The 27,992-nt window shown below is 39.4% G+C and overlaps 2 protein-coding genes and 1 long non-coding RNA gene across 8 annotated transcripts; 1 reads left to right on the top strand and 2 right to left on the bottom strand.

Moving 5' to 3' along the window:
- Positions 1-1,890: 1,890 nt before the first annotated feature.
- rassf10b (Ras association domain family member 10b) lies at positions 1,891-4,403 on the top strand. The gene has a single exon (XM_061037962.1). It carries the CDS (start codon positions 2,117-2,119, stop codon positions 3,482-3,484), a length of 1,368 nt encoding a protein of 455 aa, XP_060893945.1. The 5' UTR covers positions 1,891-2,116; the 3' UTR covers positions 3,485-4,403.
- A 14,344-nt stretch (positions 4,404-18,747) lies between these two features.
- btbd10b (BTB (POZ) domain containing 10b) lies at positions 18,748-24,687 on the bottom strand. Of its 6 annotated transcripts, none has more exons than XM_061037906.1 (9): positions 24,580-24,686; positions 24,028-24,179; positions 22,678-22,874; positions 21,476-21,791; positions 21,213-21,315; positions 20,836-20,956; positions 20,379-20,576; positions 20,172-20,282; positions 18,748-19,788 (listed from the first exon to the last, which is right to left on the bottom strand). In XM_061037906.1, exons 2-9 carry the CDS (start codon positions 24,126-24,128, stop codon positions 19,457-19,459), a joined length of 1,479 nt encoding a protein of 492 aa, XP_060893889.1. In that variant the 5' UTR covers positions 24,129-24,179; positions 24,580-24,686; the 3' UTR covers positions 18,748-19,456. The 6 variants fall into 6 exon arrangements, with proteins under 6 accessions (XP_060893889.1, XP_060893898.1, XP_060893933.1 ...); XM_061037915.1 differs by having other exon boundaries at positions 22,678-22,871; XM_061037950.1 differs by lacking the exon at positions 24,028-24,179 and adding an exon at positions 23,193-23,232 and having other exon boundaries at positions 22,678-22,871; positions 24,580-24,632.
- Positions 24,688-26,471: 1,784 nt separating this feature from the next.
- LOC132980255 (uncharacterized) lies at positions 26,472-27,057 on the bottom strand. Its single transcript, XR_009674150.1, has 3 exons — positions 26,958-27,057; positions 26,735-26,829; positions 26,472-26,609 (listed from the first exon to the last, which is right to left on the bottom strand). It is a non-coding gene; the product is annotated as an uncharacterized LOC132980255 (long non-coding RNA).
- Between the last annotated feature and the right edge of the window lie 935 nt (positions 27,058-27,992).

Below are 27,992 nucleotides of genomic sequence, written 5' to 3'. Positions count from 1 at the left end.
TTATTGCCCATTAATAAGCGAACGGTTAACTGATTTGATGTTCACTGTCTATCTTGCCTTTATAAACTTTTTACTCAGGTTGAATTTTCAGCCAAAACTCCAGGTGTTATATGTGCGTTCTCGACGTCCTCCTCACTCCACTCCGCTTACAGAGATCAACAGTAGCGCCTGCCGAGACTGTCGTTTGTAGGATGGAGAATGAATTTGATATGGAATCTGGAAGTACAAATAAACGACCGGCCTCAAGCACAACTCAGACTCCTTCACAGACTTTCACATGTGTATGACCTCTTACCTCCTCTGTAAACATTATGCTGGTAAATATCCAGTGTTTCGCGGCCGATGATGAACGAGCACGCCAGTGAGAGCTAGCAACAGGTCACTGGTGCAGTTTGCCTAACGGCCTGCGGTGTCACTACAAACGCAGTATTTTTGAAAGTTACATATAGCTCCTTTAAGTGTTGTAAATTTAACAACGCCGTGTCCAGTTTGCTGTGGAAAGATGCATTCATTAGGTGTTTGCGTGCAAGTTTTTAAGCTTAATTTTGCTAGAAGAGTTTACTTTTTGAAAGTAGTGCATGATTTGGAAGATTTGTGTATGTGGACAAAAAAAGTCCTAGTTTCAGTAACTTTTTTTTTAGTGAAAAACTGCAATGCATACAGAGGTTGGTGTTTGGGAAAGAAGAGTGATGAAGAAAATGTATTAAACAAGAATGACACACATACTGAGGACCTGAAGATCCAGATAAGAAAAAAAAAAACAAGAAAAAAAAACTGTCAACTAAGGGCAGTTTCTTAAACTGTGCAAATCTGTGCGCACAGTTTGCACATCCATGGAGATGGATTATAAATCGTGCTCATGGATTTGTAAACTGGGAATGGATTTACAAATGCCCTTTTAAGGTTTTTCTTACCTAACCTTGCGGGGCACCATAGACGTCTGAAGTCTTTGGTGCCCTTTATTATTTTAAACTGGTGAGTGATGTCATTGAGTGTAAAAATGATTTGTGTCTTGACACTTTTAGAGGTGGTGTTAAAGAAGAAGAGTAATGTTAAACATCTGGATGGATGATGTGGGGCAGGACCTCTGATGAGTATCAGTGTGATTCTGAATGGTGGTAAACCTTGTGGAAGAGGATTGGAGGGATTTTGGTTGAATGACAATGGCAGCAGCAGAGAGGAAGATCTTCTAACAGCAATGAGATGTTGACACAAAAAAGAAGAGTTAAACACCCACAGTCAGACTGTAAATACTGAAGGAGCATAACGATGGTCAGTTGTCTTGATTGAACTTCCACTAAGCTTTATTTTAATCAGGACAGACTTAAGCTTAAAGAGTCCATCCATTCATTTTCTTTAGTTTATCCAGGGCCTGCAAGCGTCTGGTCAGTGGGTCAGGACCCACGGCTCACTGGGTCCATCCTAAAAGAATCACATGTGGGCAGGCAGATGAGAGACCTGGACCTCTTGACCTCAGGTTTTGCAGAGTGTAGACTTAAAGTGTGATGAAGCTAATGTTTGAAATGCAACCGTTTGATGAACCAGTAAACATGCTGATTATACATTATAATAAACACTACCACTGATATTTCATGGTTTAATTGGCTTAATTAGGTCAGCCATTGTTTATTTTTTTATTTGTAATTATGTTTTAAGCACTCAGGTTAATTTCAGTAAATGTATAAAATGTATTTTGATTACAATATATTCAAACACTGAAGTTTTGACAGTTTGGCAGTGAAAAGACATAACTCTTTCTAAATGAATAACAACTATCACAACTTAAAAAAACAAAACAACATGCCTCGGGAAACAACAGCTTAGTACTGAATCCATCATCTCAACTCAAAATCACTTCTCACTTAAAGTCTTCATAATGATGCATGCCAGTGCTTGTCACATGAGGGCGCAGCATCAACACACCAGAAGAGTTTCCTGGATTTGGCTTCATAAAAGTGCACAGAGGGACACATGGACCGCCAAAGCCCCCCTAACTTCTCACATTGGTCTCCGGCGCAGAAGAAGACTTGAGTTATGACATAACCGCGCCTTTCGTCAGACAAGCAGATTTAACGACTTTTTCTAATGTTGAAGTGAAGTCGAGCAGACATTCACGATGGAGTCGGAGGAGAGTAAGATTTCAGTGTGGGTTTGCCGGGAGGAAAAGCTCGTCTTTGGACTGTCGAAGCGCACAACCTGCGCGGATGTTGTCAAAGTGCTTCTGGAGGACCAGGACTCTCGGCGTGGCCTCTCCACATCGCTCCCCGGCTGCTCAGGTCCTTACTGCATCGTGGAGAAGTGGAGAGGCTTTGAGAGGATTTTGCCAAATAAAACCAAGATCTATCGGCTCTGGGTCGCGTGGGGTGAGGAGCAGAGGAACGTGAAGTTTGTGTTGGTGAAAAGCGAAGTGTCTCTGGCAAACCACGGAGCCCGGAGCGCGGAGGCGCGCGTGGTGCCCAGCAAACACGGTCCCTGTGTTACAAAGGGGACCACTCGTTCTCCCATGGGTGGCATTTCACCCGAGAAACAGCGTCGGATTGTGAGGAAAGCTTTCAGAAAGTTGGAAAAGATCAATAAAAAAAGGGCAAGGGCGGCGCACAAGGATGTGTCCTCCGCTGAACAGATGGAAACTTTGGTTCATCTGGTGATTTCTCAGGATCATACAATTCGCCAGCAGATTCAGAGAATTACAGAGCTGGATTCAGAGATCGAGAGGCGCGAGGCAAAAGTGCATTTTGACAGAATGAAGAGACATGGGGTCAATTATGTGCAGGACACCTATTTGGAGGATGCTGCCTCTTGTGAGCGGGAGGGAGACAAACTGTGCTCAGCTGAGACTCTTGTGAAGTTCGAGGAGTATGTCCGGCAGTGTGAGGAGGTGGTCAGGCTGCAAGAGGAGCTGTGGGAGCAGGAGGCTCTTATAGACATAATCACACAGAATATGCAGGAGGAGCTGAATCAGCGTTGGATGCAGCGGAGGACGGAGGAGATGCTGAGCGGAGACGCAGAGGTCGGAGGTGACACAGCGTCCCTCTACTGCACAGAGGCGGACACAGGAAACGAGCTGCTCCTGAGAGGAGAAAACGCAGAAAACGAGCTGCTATTGAGAGGAGAGAGGATCAGGACGCAGCTAGACGTAAGTTTATACATCGGCCTGCGCCTCAACACGGATTTGGAAGCTATTTGGAGCAATTTAGAGCTGACCGATGAGATTTGCGCGGCGAGGGAGGAGGAAATGAGGGATTTGCTGGATAAAGTGAACACTTTGGACACAGAGGAGGGAACAGACAGAGAGGAGAGATGTCAGCACGGGGCGGATGAGACGGAGATGATGAGCACTTTGGAGAGGAAGAGTGAGTGGGTGGAGCAGGCCAGGGGTTTGTCAAAAGCTCACAGTGTGAACGATGACGACTCAGACACTGGCTTAAGTTCTCTGCACAGTCAGGACTCTGACAGCCAGCCTGTGTGGGAGTCTCTGGTTTAGAGTTTTACATCCATTTCATTATTTTCTTACTGGTTTATTAACTTCAGTCTCGGGGATCACGATGCTCTGAAATACATGGCATTCACTCTTATATTAAGAGTAATAGTGAATTTAAACGGATCCTTTCTCAATGATAATCCCCACATGGAACTTTTTACATCGTTCTTAATCTGGGTTAAGAGCTCTTTTTTTGTGGGGATAAAGTATTAATCTCTTCAAGAAAGTTGCTATTTTGACATCAAACTGGTTCTGAATATTGAGTTCATTTGTTTCCTCTTCACTCTTTACAATGACCCACAAACTGTAAATTGTTGCTGTTTGACTCTTAACAAGTTTGTGGTTTGTGGCTGATCTTCTCTACAACTCCTGCTACACTTACACACACCTCAGCAACAGCAGCCAAAACATAGAGGTGTAAAATGTGAGGGATTATTCTGTAGATTATGAACAACACCATCCAGAGTGACCCAGACACTGAGTGATTAAGAAAACATCTATAGACATAATAATGTGGGGAGTCAAAACAGAGACACAGAGTGAGGCTCTGCTATCTTAGACAGAAACAACCTCTAGATGATCGCCACGGTTATCAGACTGTCTGATAGAGCGACAGACACTGAGTTCTTTATTTCCTATATGATTGAGTCTTAATGCAGAATGATCTTTGATAAACATTGTCAACTGAAAAACATCCAAGATCTGAACCTGGTCAGGATATTTAACATTAAGCACCAAGCTTCATCAGCCAGCTGCTTAAAATGGAAATAAAGTCCCATTAAAGCAAAAGTGTAGGGAATAACACTTGTAAAGACAATTCTCATGTCAGGTTATCGTTTATGTCAGGTCAGGAAGAAAAAGTTCTCCTATGTGTTCTTTATCTTCTTAATGAAGTCCACCTTAATTGCAATAAACTCTGTTTTCCAAAGTGTGTGTAGTGTGTTTGAATTATTGTTGATCTAAGTTGAGCAAATCTTGAAGGAAACATTTTCTCTTTGCTACTCCTTTGCAAGGAATTATTGATTGATTGGTGGTTCCCTGCTGTGCAGTAAAGTTTTCTAAAGTCCTTTTTAAAATATTCAAATAAAATCTTTAGCACATTTTCAAAGTTTAAACAATGACACACAAAGCTGTGAACAAACATTTGAGCTTCCACCCTGATTCCTTGTTGCTGAACAGAATCAAATTATCAAGAAAGTCAACTGGCAACTGGACTAGGTTGAAGATCTAAAAGACGTTTCACTTCTACTCTGAAAGTCATCTTCACTTCTAAACTAACTGGTTGAAGTAACAAGATAATAAGCATGTTTCCATCAACTAGTTTGAGTCAATACACAAGGCTAGTTACAAATAAAAATTATTCAATAAATCATGGTGCTCTGAACGTCTTCCGGTTGAAAAAACAGCTGATATGCCAAAAGACTAAAATGCTCACTACTTAGATACTTTTTCACACAGGATTTTTTTTTCTTTCAAAAGAAAAAAAACGAGTAAACTTGAAACCTTTCTCAGTTATATTTAATACATGTAATCACATTTCAAAACAGCTTTTTTGATGCAATACTGCAAATGCACATACAATACATTTATTGAAATATGACCAACGTCAAGCTTGGAATTTTAACTGGTCCTCCCGATAATAGGAATACGCACACACCTAGAGGCCTCCTTAAGTTTCCTTGTTCTTTGAATCTATCAAACAAGGGGAAGTACTGCATTACATGCCCTGTGAACGACAGCCTTCCTGCCCTCGAACACCCTCTCTCATATGTCTCTTTTCATGTGCCACTTTGTTCCATGGAGGAACATAAATTAGCCTGACCTGATAGATAGATCCTTTATCTCACATTCAACAAGTGCAAATGTAAAACCACGAACATTATTCTCAGAGGAAAACATAAGCACATTCCTTGTCTTTTGTTTCAGAGGTGGAGTCTCAGTCTTTGTGGAGTGTTTCCCACAACGCTGAATGGGAGTTGCATTAATGTCAAGTTTGGATTATTTGGAGAGTCCCCAGAAGTCTTGAGCCTCTTGAGAGGAAATGCAGGAATTTGAAGAGTCCTTCTTGACAGCTGTTTGCTAAGGTGGTTTTATTAGAGAGACAAAGGGTTTTGAGGAATGTCAGTCATAGTTAAAGCATATTTCACTCTGGTATGCAGTCACAGTTTCCTGTAGCCAGTCTGATAGCTTCTGTGTCTCATTACAACTTTGTTGTGCTACTGAAATATGCACAACTCAATTCCCTGTGCATGCAAAAAAAGAAACCTGCCAGAACACGACAAAGAATATGTCACAGTCTTTGTTCTAGGGTCACGGCAGGGTTCACAGGTCATGTTTTCGGAGGTTAAAGTTTCTGAAGCATCGCTGCCATCTGACTCACTCTGCCGGGGGTCATGAAGGTGATCAGTAGGGGAGCACGACCTGATAAAGGTAGCACGCTTTAAGCAGCAGGACTCCCAAACTCTGGCTCTTCGTTGACAAAGTTTATTATGTTGTGCATGAGCACTGGGGGATCAGAGGTCTCTGCACTGCCACTTAATCATCATGCCGCTTCAATTAACTTCATAAAGAGCTGTGAGACTATTTCCATGCATCAACTCTTTCTGAATGAGGAAATGACTCTCTCCAGACGAGGCTCTCACATGTCAGCAGGTGGTGTGTTTACTTAAATTGTGATAATTCAACCCGATATTGGCAATGATCAAATTGGTTATTCCTCTGCAAACAAGAGACCAAGAGCAGGTAAGAGGACAAAAATGATTTTTTACCATTGGCTGGTGAGTGCTAATAGATAAACAAAGGCTGATGTTTCTATAAAACTAAATTGATAAAAATGACTAATGCATGCAAATATAGGCTTGGTTTGTGTCTTTGAGACTTATAACTGGTAACAAATACATTATCTAAAATGACAGTTACTTTTAAAACAATGCTCTTGTTATTGCCATGCTAATTCAAAATCGACTTATGTTCGAGACACAAATCATTGATAAGGGTTGTTGTTACAAAATCATTCTTTAGAGGTATTCACTCAAGTCTTTTAGAGTGTTACCTTAAGATTGTACCAAACAAAACTTTATCAGTTTGGCCAAAACTATAAAGGGAAAACTTGAGCTTTCTTGGTAGTCCTATGGATAGATTTTGCCTAAGGGCCACTAATTCTTTCCCCTTTTTTCATATTTATAATTATTAGATTTTGGGTATTGGCAGAGTGTAAAAGGCTAAATCATGTTCAGCACTTTGGAAAAGAGCCTTAGACTTCATTCTCAGTAACATGGACAGGTTAGTGTAAAAGGAAGTATGCCAGTGATTAGGGGTGGCTGGTAAACCATTATCAATACGACAGGCTGAGAGGTGGAGCTGAGGCGGGTTCTAAGCCTCTTGACCCTCAGATACACTGCTCCCGGTCAGGTCAGCCCTGCGTCTAACTATTCATAACTCGTATTGTTCATAAAATGAAAACGGATGCGTTATAAAATAAATATCACTACAGTGTGTGCCCATAAGGACAACAACTAATCAGACCAATACTGTTTTCTGTACCAGGCTGTAAACATGTTATTTTCTGCTGTAAAAACTGGTATTGTTGAATGTTGAGTGTGTGTGTGACTTCTGGGGCTCTTGGAGTCAGCTTCTAGCGGACACCCAAAGAACTGCAGTTTTTTGCACTTTCCACTTCCGCAAATCCCCTGGTCACTTTAAGCTCTGTCACACTCAGAGCCAGGCAGCAGTCTCACGCGCACACTGACCAGAAGCCTCCTCCTCCTCCTCCTCAAATCAGAGTGGGTTTTAAGTGAAAGTGAATTGTGGTGCAGCAATCAGGTAAATTTGTATTGTCCCCTCTCCAAGCTCTAAAAATTAATAGCAAATTTCAGTGGATTTGCTCCCTTGCAGCACGTGTCTTTCTGTCTGTCTGGGGCTTTGACAAAGGCGATGTGCTGGAACGACATGACTATAGCAACTGATGACTTGCTTGTCTCAAGGTCAAAATGATTGAAAGGAGCAGGCTGTGACTAGTGCCCAAAGGAGCATTTGTCATCACTGTAATTCATGACAGTGTTATTGGAAAAAAACACTAATTGTAGTCAGCTAAATTGATGTTAAACACATTTTATTTCAGACAAATCGATCACAACAAGACCCCTGATATTAGGGCCAATAAGCCCATACCTAGTGCCTCTCCCTATACGTGGTGCATTCAATGACCGTGTTTGGATGACTCACTGTCAGGTAACATTACCACAACCAGCTCGCTCAGAGGAACAGGATAACACTCCTCGGAAAGAAACGCTAGTTGCGACCAGCTCGCAGTCATTAGATGTTCTGATCAATATCAAGCAATATAAACTAAACGTGTGATGTGGAGGTGTGTCACAAACCATAAAGTTAATTCAATCTCTCATTCGTCTCCAGTGTCCTGCCACTTTGTCTGCTTTCTAATTGCATTACATAGTACAAGACAATGTTTATATTGAGCATGTAAATGCTAGTCCCTGCACAGATTGTTTTGATATCTTGAGAAGGGAGTGATAACTTTCAACTTAAAAATCAGTATACCATCAACTACACCAATACTTTGATAACTCATACACCAAGATGATGAAGACAAGTGTGAGTGTAAATGTGTCAATGTATTTAGAAAAGTTACATTCCAGATAAAGACAAGGGGGAACAAATCCCATAACTGTTAATAAATCAATGTGTTCCGAAGAAAACTCAACAGTTCTTGCGAGCAAGCAAACAAACAAGGCATTTCTCTTCATCAATTTTTCACGTGAACTGTCAGTCTTTGGATTGCCAAAAATGTTGTATGCACACAAAACGAGTCAGATATTGTGAAATATGTCAACCCTACTTCAAGCTAAATCAAACTATTGAGTGGAAGGAAAATCACCACGTCAAATTAATTAGACTGCCTACATTATTTCCTGTTGTCAAAGCAAATTCCTTTCAAGAATAAAACTGAACCTCTCTTAATGGCACAACCTGCCAGAGTTTGCTAATCCCTGGAATGTGTCACTTTGTGTTTCTGGGAGCCTTTTGTTCGGCCTCAGAGAGTGATCGGCCATGAAGTCACTAATGAAGGTATTGACTCGAGAGCCAGGACTTCAATACTGACGCTGAGGTGTGAGCCGCTCAGAAAGCACTTGGCCTGCTGCTAACAGACTGGGGCGGCCAGTGTGTGCTCATTAGAACTCATTGTGCTGGTGGCAGGTGTGTTAATCCTGTAAGGCCGGGTGCTGACCCTGGGACCTCGCCTGTGGGATACTGTACAACTTCTCTCTGAGCATTTCAAGGCCTGTCACCTCATGTAGGAGCTGACATAGCCCAGATCTGTCACCAGAAAGCTCTTTACTCTCTAATAACCTTATTTTACGGGAGATAAATCACAACCAGTGGAGTGACAGAGAGTGAAGGACAGGCTAATGCTACCCTATGATAACCACACTTCATAAAAGTACATCATATGTGGTGAAATGGATACTTAACAGTCTGAATAAATAATTATAAGTATAATAATATCACAGACAAAATATGCTCTATAAGTGGCTTCATTTCAAGGAGTCAGATGAGAGAGACACCAGGTTACAAATCTAACATGTGAGGAGTGTCTGGAATCACTGCCTCATTGACAAATACACTTTTTGATATATTACAGGAATCACTGAACAGTTTGATCAAAAGTGGGCTGTTAACAGACATCATTTGCATCAACACTGCCAGAATAAGTGTCATTCAACTGCAAATGTTAGTATACAGTAGTGCAATGGAACTTCCTTAAGGTCCCAATACTACAGTTTAAGAGCAACAGGAAATTTGGGTAAAAAGACTGGGGGATGACGTGCACCCAACAAGCGCCATGATCAGGAGTCAACTAGAACAACGAGGCAATAATGATAGAGGGTATGTAGATGGGATGCCTGCTCCAACTGAGTTAAATCAGCATCCAAGACAGAGTCATTTTTTATTTTTTCTAAAATGTAGTCACTTCAACCTTTTGCTGTCTGGTTGATATTCGGTGTGCTGCAGAAGCTCTCGTTATTCTGTCTCAGAGTTAAACTCTTTATAGTTGGCTCATTGTTTCTGGCCTGGCATGTCTTGGTGGATCTGTCCTAAGCTTTTTTTTTTCATAAAGTGTTTCACGCCGTGTTAAGGATGAGACACTTCATCACATCGTACAATTTTTTGACAGCTTCAGGTAAAGTCTAGCTGAAGGTGCCGCGCCTATTTGTAAAGAAAAGAGAGCGGTATAAAGTTTAATACAGCTCAGTGTGTTGGCTCAGTTATCTCCCTAAACAACGCTCAGACGAGCTCTTACCGTTCAGAATGGAGGATTTCATGGGTGTGCTGGGTGTATCAGTTACAGAAAACTCATGAAGACGTCTGGGTGTTTCTAAAATTCACTGAATGATCTTCCTTGATGAACGGATTCGGCTTAAGGCAACAATCACAAGATCTTTTTTTTTCCATAACAATTGCTGTAAACCCTCCCACACCCCTCTTTATCACTTTACTGGAGAGTTTGGCTTCTTGTACAAAGGAGATAGATTGTGTTGCAGTATTTACGTGGGTCACGCCATTCCTCCTTTCATAACATAAACACTATGTACAGTGGGGACTGGTATACAGTCAACACAGCAAACACATAGGCTCTCTCATTATTCTTCCACATGTTCCATATTCAGGGTTTTCAAGCATTACACCAGGAGCAGCTGTTAATGTTATATTTAATCTGAGGTGCATTACAATCATTATTTGTGCATGATCTATAGAGCTATAAACCAGCCCTTTGTTTTGTCTGTATCCTATACCCTTGTCCTTATGGGTAGTTGTTTATAAAGCTGGACTATATTATGTACTCCCTTTATAGTTCTTTCCTGATAGTTTAGTTTTTGATGGAAAAATTATTTCCACTTATATTAAAGAGATTTAATGAACTGAACTGACTAACGAACTCACTCAAAAGCAACTATCCCTCTTATAATGTCACATTATTTACCTTGGTTAGGTACAGTAGCGTCCCATGTACAGAGGCAAAGCCCTCCATGCGGGCGGCCGGGGTTCAAGTCCAACCTGCGGCTCCTTTCCCGCATGTCATTCCCCACTCTCTTGCACCGATTTCCTCTCAACTGTCCTATACAAATAAAGGCTATAAAACCAAAATACATTTTATTTATTTAAAGATTATTTTTGGGGCTTTTTGTGTCTTTAATTGAGAGATAGGACAGTGGATAGAGTCAGAAATCAGAGAGAGAGAGAGAGAGAGAGAGAGTGGGGAATGACATGCGGGAAGGGAGCCACAGGCTGGATTCGAACCCAGGCCGCCCGCTTGGAAGACTCAGACATGCACTAACCACTGCGCCACCAGCACCCCCCAAAATACATTTTAATTAAAAAAAATCCAGGTCCATGTTAAAGTTAAAACATGAGATGAATCATCCTGAAGATGTAAAAACTAAAGCTTAAACAATAGTGTGACTACATTTCATTTACAGAATGAAAGCCCTGATGAGAGGCTAAAAGGTCCCACATTGATGGTGGAAAAAGGGTAATTATGCCTCTGTCTTGCATGCTAATTAACTTAATCGTTCAGCTTATTTTAATTCCTTTTTTTTGCTCACTGCCTCAGCAAAGATGTACAACATTATTACGCTCCAAGCTGTGGTACTCCACGGATGGACTTGGCTTGCTTGAAAAGCTAGAAACTCGTACCCTATAGCCCTTGTCACACATGAACTCCTGACATTTTCAAGATTATTTCAGGATCTTCAGGCCCTTACATTTTCCTGTTCCTCACTCTGTGTCGGATGAGCTCTCACAACTCAAAATACTCTTTTTGGTTTTGGTGAAGGAGGGGCTGATAGTATGTGTAGTAAGAGGGGTAAAGAGTCCCTTTTCCACATTATGTGGTGACTGTCTCCGAGTTTATATCACCAAAACATGTTCAAGGATGTTTCCTTAAGACAAACAAAAGTGCAAAACTCTACAATAGCAAGCGAGGTGAACAGTTGAGAGTATGAAACAAAACTCTGCTCAAGGCAAACATTATCTCCATGCCTACTCGCTCACAATACATTTTTCCAACTATTACCGGCTGTGTTCACATATTGGCTATAGGGATTAGCCGTACACTGTTTTCAATATCGACACTTGTGTCACGTTTTGCCTCAACATGGATTTTTTAATACTGTCCTAACAGGGATGAACACACGTTTGGTCTTAGTGCACTCACAAAGGAGATCGTTAACACCAATGAGTGAAATTAGCTCCCTCCAAAATAAGGGTGTTTCTGTGCAGTTGTGACGGTTTGGGTCAGTGCCTCTTGGCCTCGTGCCTGAGGTTTCCATAATGCTCGTCGTTTATTATAAACTACACATCAACCTTACAAAGCCTGGTTGTACGGCTACTACTTTATCATATATGAGCAAAATAGTATCCACATGAACCCTCACGTCAATGCTGAGGCAAAAGGAAAACAGGTGCTCAGTAACAGGCATCTATGGTAGAAGCGCTGCTCAAACTAACTTCAAGGATAAAAACAAGGCGCCATCTAGTGACGTCGTTCAAAGTCAAAGTCAAAGTCAACTTTATTGTCAATTTCAAAATATGCCAGACATACAGTGGAATTGAAATTGCGTTTGTCTCCGACCCGCGGTGCAATACAACCTATAGTAACTAAGCAACACAGTATGTCTTAAAGCGACATTCCACAAATTCAGCTGAGTGTAAGGTGGGATTGCTCAGCCTAACCATCCATGATAGTGAGTAAATAAAGTAAGAAGTAGCGGAAAAGAGTGATTTTTGACTTCCATGTAATCTTCCATGTATTCCACTCTGAGATTTAGGGACAGGCAGCCCTGTACACTCACTAACCAAAGGGGCACTGCCTCCTGCTCAGGTCAAAGTGGGTGTCAATGTGTTTAATGTAAGTGAATTGTGGGACAGCATCAGGTAAACCTGTGGTCTTGGCTTTAAATTGATGTGCTGGATTGGCTTGACTCGGTGTGACTTGAGCCCAGTGCATCAGGGATTTACATCACCATAACAACAGGTCTACCTCCTCGAAGGTGTGTTTGATGATCCACTCTTCTTTAGTCCAAGATGATTAAGAGATGGGGGCTGGAGTTGGAGCTGCGACTTCTGTTCAAGGAGAACACTGCAGTGCTGTGGAACAAAATCTGCTAAAAAAGTGTGGCTCTGCCTACTCACCCCAACTTGAGACTGACAATTTACAAGAAGGTTGTCTGGAGTAAGCAGATTCAGCCGTTTTCAAACACACATACAACCCAACCAAAAACAGTTCATGGAATCTTCAGAAGCATGTGCATTTCTGAAAGGGGCTGAAGTGTCAGTGGTCTTTATTAGCCTGTCAAAGTCTTTCACAGCAAATTTCAAGTCCATTCAGAATTGGAAGAAGATGGAGTCTTGCTGTGGATAAAACTTCAAAGTGCAATTTTCTTTGAAACCACTTTCCTATTAGGTACAATTCCAATGATAGAGAATGAAACCCGGCCAACAAAAATGACCATACTCTCTCTTGAACTCTCTCTCTCTCTCACACAGCTATATACACCAGTTTGGCTATGGCTCTAAGGTCACTCAGCGAATAACTGCAGCTATTACGCTGATCAAAGAGACATCATCAAAGATCTGGTGTCCAGACTCTAGTGTAAGGACTCTACTGGTTCTCTGGGGAGGACCTGCGAGAGCCGTAAACACAGAGCCCTATTGTTTGTTTGAAAATGGAAAGTACAACATATCCACATCCTTAGAGGGTAACTGTCAGAAAAAGAGACTCGTAATACAATGCAGACAAGGCTTAATCTAAGATTGTTGCTCAAAGGACAACATCTGAAGAAATGCTCGAAGACTGCTTCTTTTTTCGATCACTGAATCACTGATCATTGTTTAGAAAAATTCAAGAACACTAAATAGTGAAAGAAAAACACCAAGTCAGTTAAATACAGGGATATCAATTAGTCCATTTAGGAAGCACAAGTGATTGTGAATTAAGTTCACATGCTTTGATGCAAATTCAAGCGGAAACAGATGCAAAGGTGAGGCAAAAGCAAGACATCCCCTCTTCTTGATTTTATGCTTATACAGGATGAGTTGAAAAGGAGTGTTGTCAAGGAAACCAGCCATCTGGACATCTATGGGAATCCACTAAACTAGACCAGGAAGAGAAACTTAATTAAGAGAAATATTTAATGAATTGAGCCTAAGTATTTTCTTTCAAAATGTTTCATTTTCAGTGACTGGCGTTTATGTCCTCTATTGTAAGTGTACCATAACATTAGAATTGGGTCCAGCTGTTAGAAAGCAAGAATAACCAATTTTTTTACTTAACAACCTGTTAAGTAGTGATTCTACCTTTGCATGCTATTGATGATGATGATGATGATGATGATGATGATGATGATTAATTTATTTTCGTGTCGTGCACACAAAGTGCCCAACCCTCATGGGCTTATAAGACACCAAAGAATTCAGTTGCAGTGGTTCACATTTACAAATCATAACATTACAAAGTTGCCTATTTGAACACAATCAGATATTTCCACTAAACAGAGGCTTTCTAATAATCATCTTCATTAAAAGTAGAGACTGAATATGTGTTTAAAGTGATTTTATTTAGATATAGCATACCTGACAGGTGGCTAGTGGCAGCTTTTCTGTCCGGCTGTTCAAACATCTGCTGAGTAAAAAGTAATGAAGCTTTGAACACATCAGAATTTCAGTATTTTTTAGATTATATTTTGATCCATAATAGCTCAAAAAGCTTTAGCAGTATGAATGCATTAAATGAATCCAGTTACATTTTTAAATGAATGAGGGAGAGGAATACTTACTACCAATTTAGCTCTGAGGAACAAACGTTTAGTCATTATATTGAGTTTTGATTATTTTTGATCAGATAAACCATGTGATTCAGTCTCTTTATTCAACAGCAAACGTGTTTCAACTGAGTGAAAACACAACACTGAAATACAATAACAGAGTTTAGTCATCATCAGATACCGCATGGCAAAAATCCCCAAAGAAACCCAAACATTGCAAGAAACCTTTTGGTTTTTGCCTTTTTGCCGAGTGAATCACTCCTAAAACATATAATGGAGTTTATGATAACAATGAATCAGCTTTTTAGGCTAGACTGAGAGTTAACACCAGAGGAATGCTTGAGATAAGCATAATCGGATGTTTAGATTTACCTTTCAAACAAACCAAAGACAAACTGAAGGTAATACTGAAATCCAAATAGCAGAAGAATCATGGTGGGCTGCTCTTTTATATTTTGTTGCTTAGTGTATGAACACATTGACATTTTTAGTTTAACATACTATCAAGAGAAGAAATAATTATCCTTTGTGTGAGACAAGGGGAAAATGATCAGATACAAATAATGCACAAAATGCAGACAATTCTGTTTCAAACTCTAACATTATAATCACATTTTCACGATTATATTACCAGTAGCACTTTCAGTCTCAGATTACGTTTGTCTCACTTAGACATTTGACCTTTTGTGTTGTTTCCTTATCTCTGGTTTCACATTGAGCTGCTTTGTTTTTAGTTTATTCTTTTCTTATACAAATGGCTTCTGTTGCGGTGGTTGCAATGGGTTGACGGGGAAGCTGAATATATTTAACAAAAGCTTATTTTGTCACTAGAGCCCTGGTTTTGACCTTAGGATACGCAAGATAAAACACAATCAGAAAGAGCTCATGCAGGGTAATGATGCTTCTCCATTCAGAAAATATGATATCTATAAATAAAACGTCACAGAAAACTGCATAGCAAGAGTGGCAAGTATTCTTACTTGTCCTCATGTAAAACTGTGAGATCATTTTTCATTATGAGAAATACTAAAAATACCAACATGTTTGATGATTTCATTTAATTTCAGAGAAGACATTTATTCTGGGATCTAAAAAATGCTGCACCAACACATGCTGGGTGTTATCGATTTGATTTTACCCGTGTCAATAAGTGGAACACTGACACCTTTTCCTACAAAGAGAGCAGCTGGTTGGATCAGGTTGGAATTAAATTAGGTGTAATGTTGCATGTTAACGTCTCTCTGCCTGAGTTTAAATTAGATGAGGGGACCCTGCAGTCTGTCTGTACCCAGCTGTCAAACGAGGAGCGAAAACTACCAAGAAGTCAAAAGAAATACGCTCTCAACTCACTATCATAGTCCAAATATCCTTATAACTTATGTTCTCACCGATCATTTTCTATTTGATCTGTGCTGACAATCTTATTATAGTCCATAAAAGCTCCCTGTATGTGTGTTTGTAATGTGTGTGTTTGAAGTACATATTCCTGCACACTTGCTTGCCACTCCCATGTCACTGGATGCCAAAAATGAACTATGGCATAGACTTAAAGATGTTAGACTGGATAACATCAGCAATAACAACACAGGACGAGTTTGATGCAGCTGACAGATATTCCTTTCCAGTCCTTTCATAATGGTCACCATGTTAACTTGATAGATTTGTTGACATGCAGGTTAAAAAGACATGATTATATCTTCTTCAGGGCCTCTTTTGTCGGTTTTGCTCAAGTCTATAAACAGCCAAAAACCTGTATGGGGCTAAGCCTTGAAAAGTTACCTTAGAACTTGATAGATGCCAGAACAGATGGTCCCTCGTGCACAATGAAATTGCTTAAATGAATCATTATATGACACCCAACATCCCTTTGTAATTTCTTGCTGTGAGGTCACCCTTAAGTTGTTCTGCTGTCATTAAAAATGAATTAAGTATTGATTGAAAGAAGTAAGAATTTGAGACCCATTTTAGACCTGCTAAGAGTATACAATATGCTCCTTAGGCGATTGTTCATCTGTTTGCTGCACTCTGCTGCCACCATGTGGTGAAAAGAAGTAATTAATGATGTGACATATAATGTCACAAGACAACAATATGTGATCTACAATAACTACAACACTTTTGTATTATTAACTTCATGTCAAACAATAAAAGGATGCTGTACATTTGTCTACATTTTCTTACTTTTTCTCCAGACAACAACAAGACCACCAATTACTTCTATCACACAGACTACCACTACAAGCCATTATAATAATAATCACAAAGCTATTAACATTTTTAGTAGCCCCACGGTGGACAGTTAAACTGCAGCATGGTTTTTCTAAAAGTGGGACTGTTTTATTGGAACATTATTACATTTTATTTCAAAGGCCATTTATGAAGCAATTCCCTGGACTCAAACAAAGTAGAATGGTGGAGCAGACTCACTTATGAGCAATCTTTTTTTTCTTCACACCCTTACGGTGGGAGAATGGGGTGTAGTAGCTTCTGGATTTACACATTTTTGATACATGGGTCAATTTTATTTGGTACACTCTCATCACTTTCATAGGGATGTTTTAGGATAGTCCTTAGGACTGAAACGTATTTCCTTGCCACTGTTACTTTGCTAAATGATGCAAAGTGCTGTGCTCATGCTTGATTAATGTTGGGTCTTTGTAGATAATATCACAAAGAATAAAGTCTAAACCTGCTCTTTTGTAAAGTCTTGAGACAACAGTTGTTATGAATTGTGCTTTAAATCAAAATCTCAACATGTGTCTTTTACAGCCTTCAGCTATGGTCAAGAGTTTTTTTTTTACTGTACTGATTTGACTTGACTCTTTTTTTACTGTTTTTGTGTTTGTTTTCAAGGGTCTGAAAGTTGAGACAGATATCAATCCTAGTCGTTTAGGATGTGAGATGCTCATTTTCCTGCAGGGTGCAGCGCAACAAAACATGGAGGATGAAAATTCTTCCTCTAGTTCCTTGTTAAAAAATAAAAAGGTAGCATACCTTACTCCTTGCCCAGTGTCTGGTGGCTGTTGGTTGATTGCATCCCACACAGTTTCTACACTTTCGTTGAGTCCAGTCAGGGTCAAGCCTGTGAATTAAGTTTCATTACATAGGATGACAGGAAGTTTGTCTTTATACTGTAGAATATTTTAGTAGAACGGTGTCATGTAGGCGTATTTACCTCAAGAGCTGCTGGGACCTTCAGTTTACAGAGTACTCTGATGAGGATGAAACTGATCTCAAGCAAGGCTTTCATTTTACAGAAGGGAGAAAATGACACCCGATCAACTGTCAATGCACACATCTGCAGTATCAATAAAGTAGTACAATCCATGGTAGCTTTGGTGATTACTTTGGCTTGTGTATGTTAGTGTGATCTGCTCAGCCAGTTTCTGTGACAGTAGTGTTGTGGTTCATTGTACCCTTGGACAGTTAGCTTTCCTTGTCCCCTTTGTGCTGCCTGCTGTAAGTGCTTCAGAGGAGAGAGACGATCAATACAAACTGCTACAAGTTAAAAATCAAAGATAGCTCAATCGTTACACGAGAAGCCGCTAGTTCAGTTTTATGAACACTTGTACAAAAGAGGTGGAGGACATTATCTCCACCTAAGCCGTAGTTACAAAGGTATATCATTTTGTAACCTATTATCATAATGTTTCATCCCATTGTACAGTATTTTTCCATAATGAGGTTAAACTAAATCCTGACTAGAACTAGACTTTAAATGAAGATAAAGAATATGTGGTATTAACAGAGGTCTTTGAAATGTTTAAGATTTGTCAGACAAGATCAGACAACATTTGAATGAAAATCATGTGGTCTCTTAAAGTCCAATTACTTGTAATGTAGAGTCACATAGTACATTTACTGTAAGTAGCTATCTGTAGAGTTCAACTCAGGATTAAAGGCTACAAGGACATAATGAATTACACATTTGTGAACAAAAAGAGCATAACAAAAACTCATAGCAACTCTGATACATGAGAATTTAACTGTGGTAGCCTTACTATCATGGGAATAGCATGGTTTGTTTACCAGACTTTGGTGCCAGAAATAATCTTTTTATGCTCGGTGCCTGCAGGTACATGGTGGAAGGAATGCTTCATTAAAGTGTAATTCAATTCAATCCAAATGCTCTTTTTAGGCTGCTCCTAAAATCTGAAATCTAAATATAGGTGGGAAAAAGTAAACCAGCAGGGTATATAGAACATAACTCAAGAGCTTTTCTAGTTAACCTACCTCACTTTAGTATCAGGTCTGACAAGTTCGACTTTTCCTGTAAAACTTTGGTTGTACTTCATGTTACTTTAGAGATTAATAGGCAAGTCAGAGTAATCATAGAAATCATGAAATAATACATTTTGGTCAGTCTTTTCTGCACTCTCAGAAGTTTCTTTGCATAATGGTCAATTAAGGATCGGAAGTAGAAAATTATGTTGATGTCTTTATTTCATGATTTTAACTTTTATTTTTAAACAACAATTTCAAGCTTTGCAAAATAAGATTCAGATCACAACAGCCTGTGCTCTGCTTAATATCACGGCTGTGGGAGGAGCATAACGTCACATTTCAGATCCAGCCAATGAATACATAGCCAATTACAAGATTCAAAGACATCTGAGGAGCTCAACTGGAGATCATGACACTAAGTGATGATAGCAGATTTTCTCCATCATCAGAAAGTTATCTCCTAATAAGTCTCGTATTCTTCCCCCCTTTAGTAGTTAGGCCACCGAAGAGAATCGAAATCAAACTTATCTTCGAAATAAAAACTGTGAGAAAACAGTGACACCACAAAAGTGCTCCGCCAAACCTGTCAAATTAAGGTACAATAACATTGTAAATAATAATGTTAATAAGTGTTTTACTAATTTCCCCCCCCCCAAACAGAAAAATAAATTCCTTTGGTCAAGTAAAAAACAAAATGAAAGTAACAGTGAACTTTTTCTTTAACCAGTCCTTCATGTCCTTCATCATTCTTTCTCCACAGTCACCCAGGTTCTTGAGGCTCTAAGGCTGCAAAGGAGGTGTCAAGGCAATATGGTTATGGTGCCCCTGGCGCTCCATGCTGCAGCATGCTGGGAGGAGGACTAGAGGAGGAGGAGAGGGGCAGAGGCATTGAAAGAGGACCTTCATGTCCTCACACAGCAGGTGAAGGTGCATCAGGGTCAGGCTCATTGCTGTAGTTGTTGCTGTAGTGATTCCCACTGGGGGGGTGATTAGGGAGGATGTCAAGTTCATCCACCTGGGGGCCAGGGTGCATCACCACCAGCTGGTCCTGGGGAATATCTGCTGCTGCTGCAGCCAGGTTTGTGATGGACTTGGACTTCACGCACTGGAAGTCCACGTGGCGGCTTTTACCCTCTTCCTTCTCCCAGGACATGCGGATAAAGGGCCTCTGGACGTAGTTGTAAATGACCTCTGGGCGACCTCCAGGTCTTTTTTTGACCTTTTCCTTATATGTTGGGTAGCCTGCAAAGGAGTGTGAAATAATAAGCTCTGCAAACTGAGTCAGCAAACTAATCAGTGAATTATCTTTATACATAACATCACATTTTTCCTGTTGTCCCTGTTAACAGCACTAACTTCAGGGATTTAGATGAGGGTTGGTACCAACAGTTTTACATCGGGCCTGAGGAGTAAATGACCGTTTTTTTCATGCACATGAATGCACAAGTTGAATGATACTTTTCTCATGAATGCCTTGCAGCCCAAATGTTTTCTACATTACATGTAATAATCTGTTCATTCACTATGCACAACTATTTAGGAAACCATTGGCCAAATGTCTGTGTCTGAATAGACAATTTCCTGACAAGGGACATAACTCTTAATTACTAAAGAGATCAACTTACCTTCAATGCCAAGCCTTATTTTCTTCAATCCCCTCTCCTTTAAGACTGATTTAGCGACATCTCGGTTCTCAATGTACTTGAAAAATCTGTACAATTTTGTGCTGTAGATGACTGCAAAGAGAAAGGTAAAAACATTTCTTAATTAAATGTATTTCTTTTTGTTGTCCCTGGGACATGTGCAAATGTATTCTGTTTGAGTGTACTTACTCTGTGAATACTCTTCTCCCATTTGTGGAGGATATTCTTCATCCCAGTCAACCACATCATCATCAGTAAGAACAACAATATGACATTCCCTCTCGCCGCTCTGGGCACTGGCAACCATTAAAGGCAGAACCATTTCCTCCAGGTAGAACTCAAACTGTCGTCGAGCTCCGTCATTGGACAGCTCGTGCATCAGGGCACCTGATCACAGAGAGATAGGAGTTTATCAATGAATCAATTCACAATGGCTCTCAGAACTATTCATGGAGAGGCCATAATGAAATAATTACAAACATTTCTACCTACAATAGTAAAGAAATGTCATTATGCTGTTATAGTGCTCTCTGTTGCTCTAGATGTTTTTGTGTTTTGAGGTACAACAGTAGTATATGAAAGTAAAAAGGCAGCTGCTGCTTAATGTAGAAGAGAAACAGCTTCAGCGTTCAGAGGAGATACTCACTAAGGTCTCTGCACTTAATGGTGCTGTAGTCAAAGGAGATGCATAGATAGTCACATGCCTCCCGCAACTCAGGGATGGAGATCCCATCAGGACAGCGGATTATCCCAGATTTGTAGTAATCCTTTCAATTAGAGGGAAGCGATATAAAACATGGTTTTAATACAGTAACTCATATATAAAATATTTACAAGTCAATGAAATGGATTGGAATAATAAGCTTTGATTAAGATTGTTTTCCCTTAATGGTTGTTAAAAAGGGAAGTGGGATAATGAATCAAGGTCATTCCAAATGTTTAAGTAATTGGCTGTAATAGCATTTTTATTTTATCATCTACTATCATCGATATAAAAACAGAAAAAGTAAGAGGGAGACTGACCAGGATTGCACGGAAAACTGTTGAACTAATGCCCTCAGCCACCTCGTACTCCCCCTTCTCGTTGGGCCGTGTGAAATTATGTTCCCTTCCAGATCCAAACATTCTGAAATAAAGAAGCTTAGGTTGAGCTTTGGAAATCCAAAATTTCAAGAGCACTTCTGTATCAATGTAAATATGCTTAACTTAAACTACTATGATACTTTTCAATCTTTGAGGCTAAAATGTAAGAACAAAGTAACAACGTTGTTGAAAGTATACTGTACCTGCCCAACATTGTGTTAGGTTGTGCAGTGAAGATTGAAGGATCTACTACAAAGCGTGTGTTGTCAACAATCAGAGTAACTCTTTCTGAGGTCCTTAGGTTTCGGTTTCCAACAGTGGCACCTGCTCCTACATCCTTCGGATTCTCATAGACGAAAACCAATTCTCCAACTGCCAAACTCTTGAAGGTACCTTCAGTACTGGACAGGCTGCTGTTGCGACTGCTCACCACCCCACTGCTGCTCGAGCCACTGGGGGAGACTCTTTGAGGTCGTGGACTACTGGGCCTCGATGATGGTCCCCCATCTCGTTCCCGCTCTAAACACAAGACAAGCAGCACGTCAAACACAACGAAAAGGGCATGTGTCTTATACGTAGAATCCAAACTTCAAGCTGTCTTTTTGACAAACAGGTGGATAAGAATTGACTTTATCCTCTCACACAACAAAAACAACGAAGACATAAACCATGCCTTAGTGAAAAGTTGATAGATGCAGTCAGCTGTTTTTCTGCAGTAGCTGCCAAGATCAGATGACCTCTAACACAACTTCCATACACAGTTAAATTCTGGAATATAAATCGCACCATATATAAGACTACTTTTGGATGTCTCCCAGAGAGAATTTAAAGGTTTAATCTGTCTTCCTGTGTGATGGTATATATTGCGTTCAGCACAGTCCACAACATGCAGTTTCTGTGCAGCTGTGTAGTTAATTAGCGCCACCTATTTCCACCATGTGAAGTTTGTACTCCTCCTAGCTGTGTGTAGAAAATAGGCCTACAGTGTATTTTAACGTCTACCATAATGGTGGTACTTTGAGAGCCATATATTTTCGGAGGTGGTACACAGTCTAAAAAGTTTGAGAACCACTGTTGTATTTAATTGATGGATCTTTCAATCAAACGAGCGATCCACAAGCTTAATTCGCTGAACAATATTACACAGTTTTCTTTAAAACCATAATTATGACCTAATAAGGGAGAAATGATGTTTAAAAGTGGCGCTGCCAGCCTGGTCTGCTATGCTATGCTATATATACCAGCACAGATTTCAATAATCAATGACTGGGGGCACGCCAGGTCGCTTGCAATATGTGATGCTGTGACATAAGAAGCAATCAACTTTTTAGATTAAAAAAATCTTAAAAGTGCATCTTATACAGCAGTTTTGACGATAAGCCTTCTATTATTTCCATGCACTCACCACTGTTGTGTTGGCGGGTTGGTGAGGTGACGTTGCGAATGCAGGGGGTGAGCTGGCCCTCTCTCTCATGCGAGGAGTCCCTGGAGCGATCGCTTGAGCGGCGGCGGTCACGTGAGCGGTCAGAGCCTCCACTGGCACCATGCAGGCTCATCTTCCTCTCTTCAGCCTCCACTCGAGATGCTCGGGCCTGACTGCTGCTTTTCAAAACAAAGGCATACTTAAAATTCCTCCCCCTTTCTCAAGTCCACAGGATTTTTATATTTTCTCATGGTTTTAAGGTTATAGTATCAAACACATTAGTCCAACAATTCCTGTTGGATAAACTTGAGTTGAATTACAGTTGTTGGGCAAACTATTAATAACTCATTTGTTACTTCTCAGAAAAGGTGTAACATTATTATTTATAGAAATACAGTTAATTTATCCAACAACTGTAAACATTAGGCCTTATGAACTATCTTGAAACCAGACCATCTACATTCTCCAAGTGTGTTATGAAAGGATGACACACACACCTAGAATGCAGCCAAGTCTTGCTGCCGTCACCTTTGATATCTAATCCGACACACACAAAAAACACAAGTCAGAGATGCCTGAGCTTAGATGCAGTTCTACTGTGGTATAATCAAACCATCACAGCCCTGTTAATAGAAGCAGGGTCAAGGTCAAGCAGGGTAGTGAACTAAGGCACTCCTTATCTAATTTTTTTTTTTGGAAAGTATGCCTTTTGCAATGTAGATCTTGAATCAAGTCACTGTAAATATTGAGGTTATAGCAGTCAGCAATACTGATCAAAACTTCTAGCGTGCATGTGTTAACATGGGAGCTTGGTGTTCATATCATAGATCAAATGACCAAATCTGAAGCATTTTTGCCCAATGCAGGTGAAGAATAACTGCATTGGATATGCATAAAATTAAAAAAATGAAATATTTGATATTACTATAAAAAGCAACTGTTGATCTCTCTGTAATAATTTACATTTGACATAATTCAACAAAGGATAAAATAAGGCAAACATTAGTCAACATTTGAAATACATACACTCATGATTTTATTAACTGTCAAACTCTGATGGTGAACTTCAGGAAAGGACAGTAGCAGCTAAAGTATCACCTTATGAAATAAAGTATGCATGTAAACCTTACATATGAATGTCTTGACACATTGTGTATGTGTGTGGACTGATACAGCGTTGAGGTAAACTTCGTGTCATGTAATCTTTCCCATTAAAGTTACAAATGTGTAACTAATAATAGTGCCTAATTGCTGCCCTTCTAACAGTGAGTGACACTACATTGCTGAGAGGAACTTTCTCTGAGAGGTCTGACAGATTGTCAGCTGGCTCACCTCAAATGTTTGCAGAGTTTGCGAGGTCGGCTTGTTGCGTTTCGATCCCAGTTTTCGGAGTCACTGGAGTTACTGTCATATGACTGCAGACGATCTGCCATCACCCGAACAGGGGGGAGTCCAGTCTGGATCTTTCACCCTTCATAATCTGACTAATGGCGAAATCAACAAGTCAGTTCTTTACCCTGACCGGGCCTCTAACAAACCAAACACCAGCCGCTGCGCGACGCTGACTTCAAGTTTGCATTGATCACATTTAATAAAACTAAAACGCGGTTGTTCTTAACACTTACTGGTTTAATGAGCAGAACATACGTAAAAGAGAATATTGTCATCGTTGTTGCTACACTGAGTCAGCATGACATATGTCTAGCTCGTCTGCTGTTTTAGCCCCGCTAGCTAGTTTACATTAGCTGAAATCGCTAACGAAGACCCAAGACTGTAACCCTAATATTCTGTGATAGCTGTGTTGCTGGTAAATTTGTACTTGGAATTAGAACAAATAGGCGGTCATAATCTAGATAGATATAGCAATATATCAACAATAGCTACCCAATTGGAAACGTTTTCCGCTGTAGTGTAATCCCAATCGCTCACCAGCTAACCAGCCATCTCCTTTCAAAACACTTTCCGAGCTGACGTTGTACGTGACGACCGTTAATGGTTGACGTGATGACGTAGTTACGCAGCTAGAAATGACAGCTGTTGCTCAAACGTATCACGATCATAGATTTTAAATATTACACAATTTAATTTTTTGTCCCTCTGTCGATATCTTTCCTAACTGGAACATCCGGTTTTACTGGTTCATTAAAAGGGATAAAAAGCTAATCATGGTAAGGTCTCGCGATATAATTCGTGGTGTTATTTGCCTTTCCCTACTCTTTAGTTCCACTGACTTTTTTAATGAAAGTAAACACGAAGAGATAGAAGATACAGCAGATTCGGGGGCTAAAAGACTTATGAGTAGAATAATTCATAGAAATCGAGGTTTAGTGATAATTTTCATATATTCAAAAATTAATCCATGCTTTAAACAGATTGAGTGTCAAAGTTCTAATTAGCCTAATATATATTTTTTTTAGTTAAAAGAGTTTTTTTTTCTGTTTTAATACGTAAATATAACATTAAGATACAATTCTATATTAAAATTACATCCACAAGGTTTCTCTTTTCTTTTGCTGTTCTTTAAATTTGAAAAAGTAGTATTCTAAATGACCCATTATAATGCTTATGAAATAGCTAGTATTAGGCCTATTTCATCTTCTGAAAATCTTTGTGCAGGAAAACAAACCTAAATAGATGTAGAATTATTTCAAGTGGGCATAATAATGTTAAGTCCACTAATAAAACTTTTAAACCCTTTTTGTGGTCAGTCTTGAGCTGTTTTGAGTTCAGATCAGAGAGTATGCCATCAGCACATAGATAAGATCATTTTAAAGACAATTTAAATCAGGTTTGTATATAATTGTTTTATAAAAATGGGCATCATTTTGTTCCATTTAAGAGCAAAATAACAATTTGCATGAACCATCCTTTGACTAAGTATAAGCTAATGAAATTGTACCTTTCGTAACCAAGTTACAGTAGGCCTACATTTAACTGCACTGTGTGGTCTTTAAAAGTCATGCTGCAGGAGTTTTTTGCAAGTCAAGCTGACAAGAAGGAATTAAATAAGCTGCCTATTGGTGTTTGAGAGTTTGTTTGAGAGTCATAGGAGAAAGCTTAACCTGAGTTCAAATTATTACTTTGCAATGCAAATGCAAGAAATAAATAATGTAATGTAATAATGTAATAAGAACCAACCAGAACTGCCAGCGTCAACAAGCATGAGATACATTTTTGTAGGTTCCAGCTCATAAAGGGACACAACAGAGGTTTATTTGAAAGAGTTTTATAGAATGATAAGGAGCAGAAAGTTGATCATGCTTAAAAAAACAGGAATATAAAAATAATACAAATAGTAATTTCTGCTCCTATCAGTATTTCTATAAAAGGTACTATGCAAGTGAAACAGTACTTAAAGTACATAAGACTAGCCACTTGGTCCTTCTTTGTTCATGAAAATAAACTGTAAACAAAATAGAATAGTGAAAAGTAAATAGTGAATTTTGACACCTTTATGATATATTTTAAATCTACTCTCCTTCCATAAAATGACCCACTAAAATGACTTTAATACCTGTTATCTTGTTGCTAGATGTTTCAAAGGTAAGTAAACAAATTAAAACAATGAAAGCTTCTTATAATACTTAACTTATTAGAAACAAAAGAAAAGAAATACATAGATAGATAAATTAAAAAATACAACAAACATTAAAAACAATTACAGGTAGAAAAGCAATTTCTTTCTTGCAAAATAAAGGAAAGCAAATTAGTTGTAATAAACCTTTTTCAGATATTTCATCCAGGAACATCACTTGGGCAAAATATTTTTTATATTTCCTGATTGTCCTTGTTGTGGTTTAACGCTGGCAACTATGATGTCCTTTAACTTTTCCTGAAGCCAGTCCTGTCTGTCCCCCACTTGTTTGTGTTCCCGGACGTTGTGCATGAGCTGAACTTCGCTGATGGTTCTCTTTCTGTAGAATTATAAAATATGACTTCAATCAATAATTAAACATGTGTTATGGTAATTTATTATGAATTATTTATTTTTGCTCCAAACATGACTTTTCAAATATGACAAAAATAATAACAGATTTACCTGATGGGTTTAGCTTCTGTGTATAAACTGGCGAAGAAAAGTAAGACAATCAAAACCAACGTTTCCACTTGCCTTAGTGAGGACATGTTGAGTAACTGAAACAAATTGTAAAAAGTGTGAACTTTCATTCCCATCGTAATATTATCCAATAATTTAAAAATATATATTTCCAATAGTACAATGATTTATTTCAAAATTTGACCCACTCTCATGCCTTTCTTACCATGTTTTTTCAAGTCCCTAATCCAAGAAAAGGTATGGCAGATTTTGTTCAGTATCGGCTAGGAAGACAAACTTGTTGATCAGTCTTTGGTGTGAGGACGGTTCTCTCCTTTATATACGACGTAGCCCTCCCCTGGTCATCAATGAGCCATTTTCACTGTTGATGCTGATGTCACTTTTCCAATGCATCGATGGGCCCAGGCATCTGCATGACACCACCTCCTGCTAACTCTACTTTCAACACCTCTGCAGCGCGCCCCGCTCGTCAAACTGTTTGTGAACTTTTCACACTTTGTGCTGAATAATAAGACTTTTGTCAGGATGCATATGTGCATCTTATGTGAAATAAATGGACACAATTAGACATGTCTCATGCAGATGGACTGCAGTGAAAACATATACTCTCTGAAAAGGCAATGACTGTCAAGTTTTATTTATTACCAATGCAATTTATTTTATGGTTCACCTCATGCAAGAATCTAAAGGTCATGAAGAGGTGCAACTTGGCCAGCCTGAAGGGGATAAAGCAAAGAGAGCCGTCCAGAGCAGACCGATACTCATTCTCAAGCAGAAAGGACCTCAGACAGATAGCCATTGAGAGCAGGATGATCATATTGTCAGGAGACTGCACCTGCTCTGTGTCTATGCTCTTGTCATGGAGAGTTTCTCTACACTTTAAACAAATGATCTGTCAGTGTCCAAATCCCACAGCGGAGCCTGTCAGTGACTACATCTTGCATCAGCTGGGGAGATGTCAGAGGCCTCTGGTCGTAACTGAATATAGAGAAGAACTGATAGTTCACTTTTAAATTAAAAACACTCACTTTTTTATACAATAAGGCTATATTTGAAACTATATATTTTTTATGTTCTAATACAAAACAACTGTATGATGCACACCTGTGTTTGAACTTCAAGTATGAGCGGCCTTATCTGTAGTTTCAAGCATAATATCAGTAAGAATGTTTTTTCTACAACACATCAACAAATAATTGGAGAAAAAAGTGCTTTGAGTACCACACATAACTTTTAAAAC

This window comes from Labrus mixtus, chromosome 1 (genome assembly GCF_963584025.1).
Source record: "Labrus mixtus chromosome 1, fLabMix1.1, whole genome shotgun sequence".
NCBI classification, from domain to species: Eukaryota; Metazoa; Chordata; class Actinopteri; order Labriformes; family Labridae; genus Labrus; species Labrus mixtus.
The sequence above is the reverse complement of the archived record's forward strand: the minus strand, read 5'-3'. Positions and strand labels throughout refer to the sequence as shown.

Bases quoted from the DNA above. Each gene is read 5' to 3' on its own strand.
- btbd10b (XM_061037906.1), bottom strand. From the start codon at position 24,128: ATGGCAGATCGTCTGCAGTCATATGACAGTAACTCCAGTGACTCCGAA. The intron at 22,875-24,027 runs GTGAGCCAGCTG...TGTTTTGAAAAG, and splicing joins AAACTCTGCAAACATTTGAG to CAGCAGTCAGGCCCGAGCAT. The intron at 20,957-21,212 runs GTCAGTCTCCCT...TCTAATTGAAAG, and splicing joins CAGTTTTCCGTGCAATCCTG to GATTACTACAAATCTGGGAT.
- rassf10b (XM_061037962.1), top strand. From the start codon at position 2,117: ATGGAGTCGGAGGAGAGTAAGATTTCAGTGTGGGTTTGCCGGGAGGAA.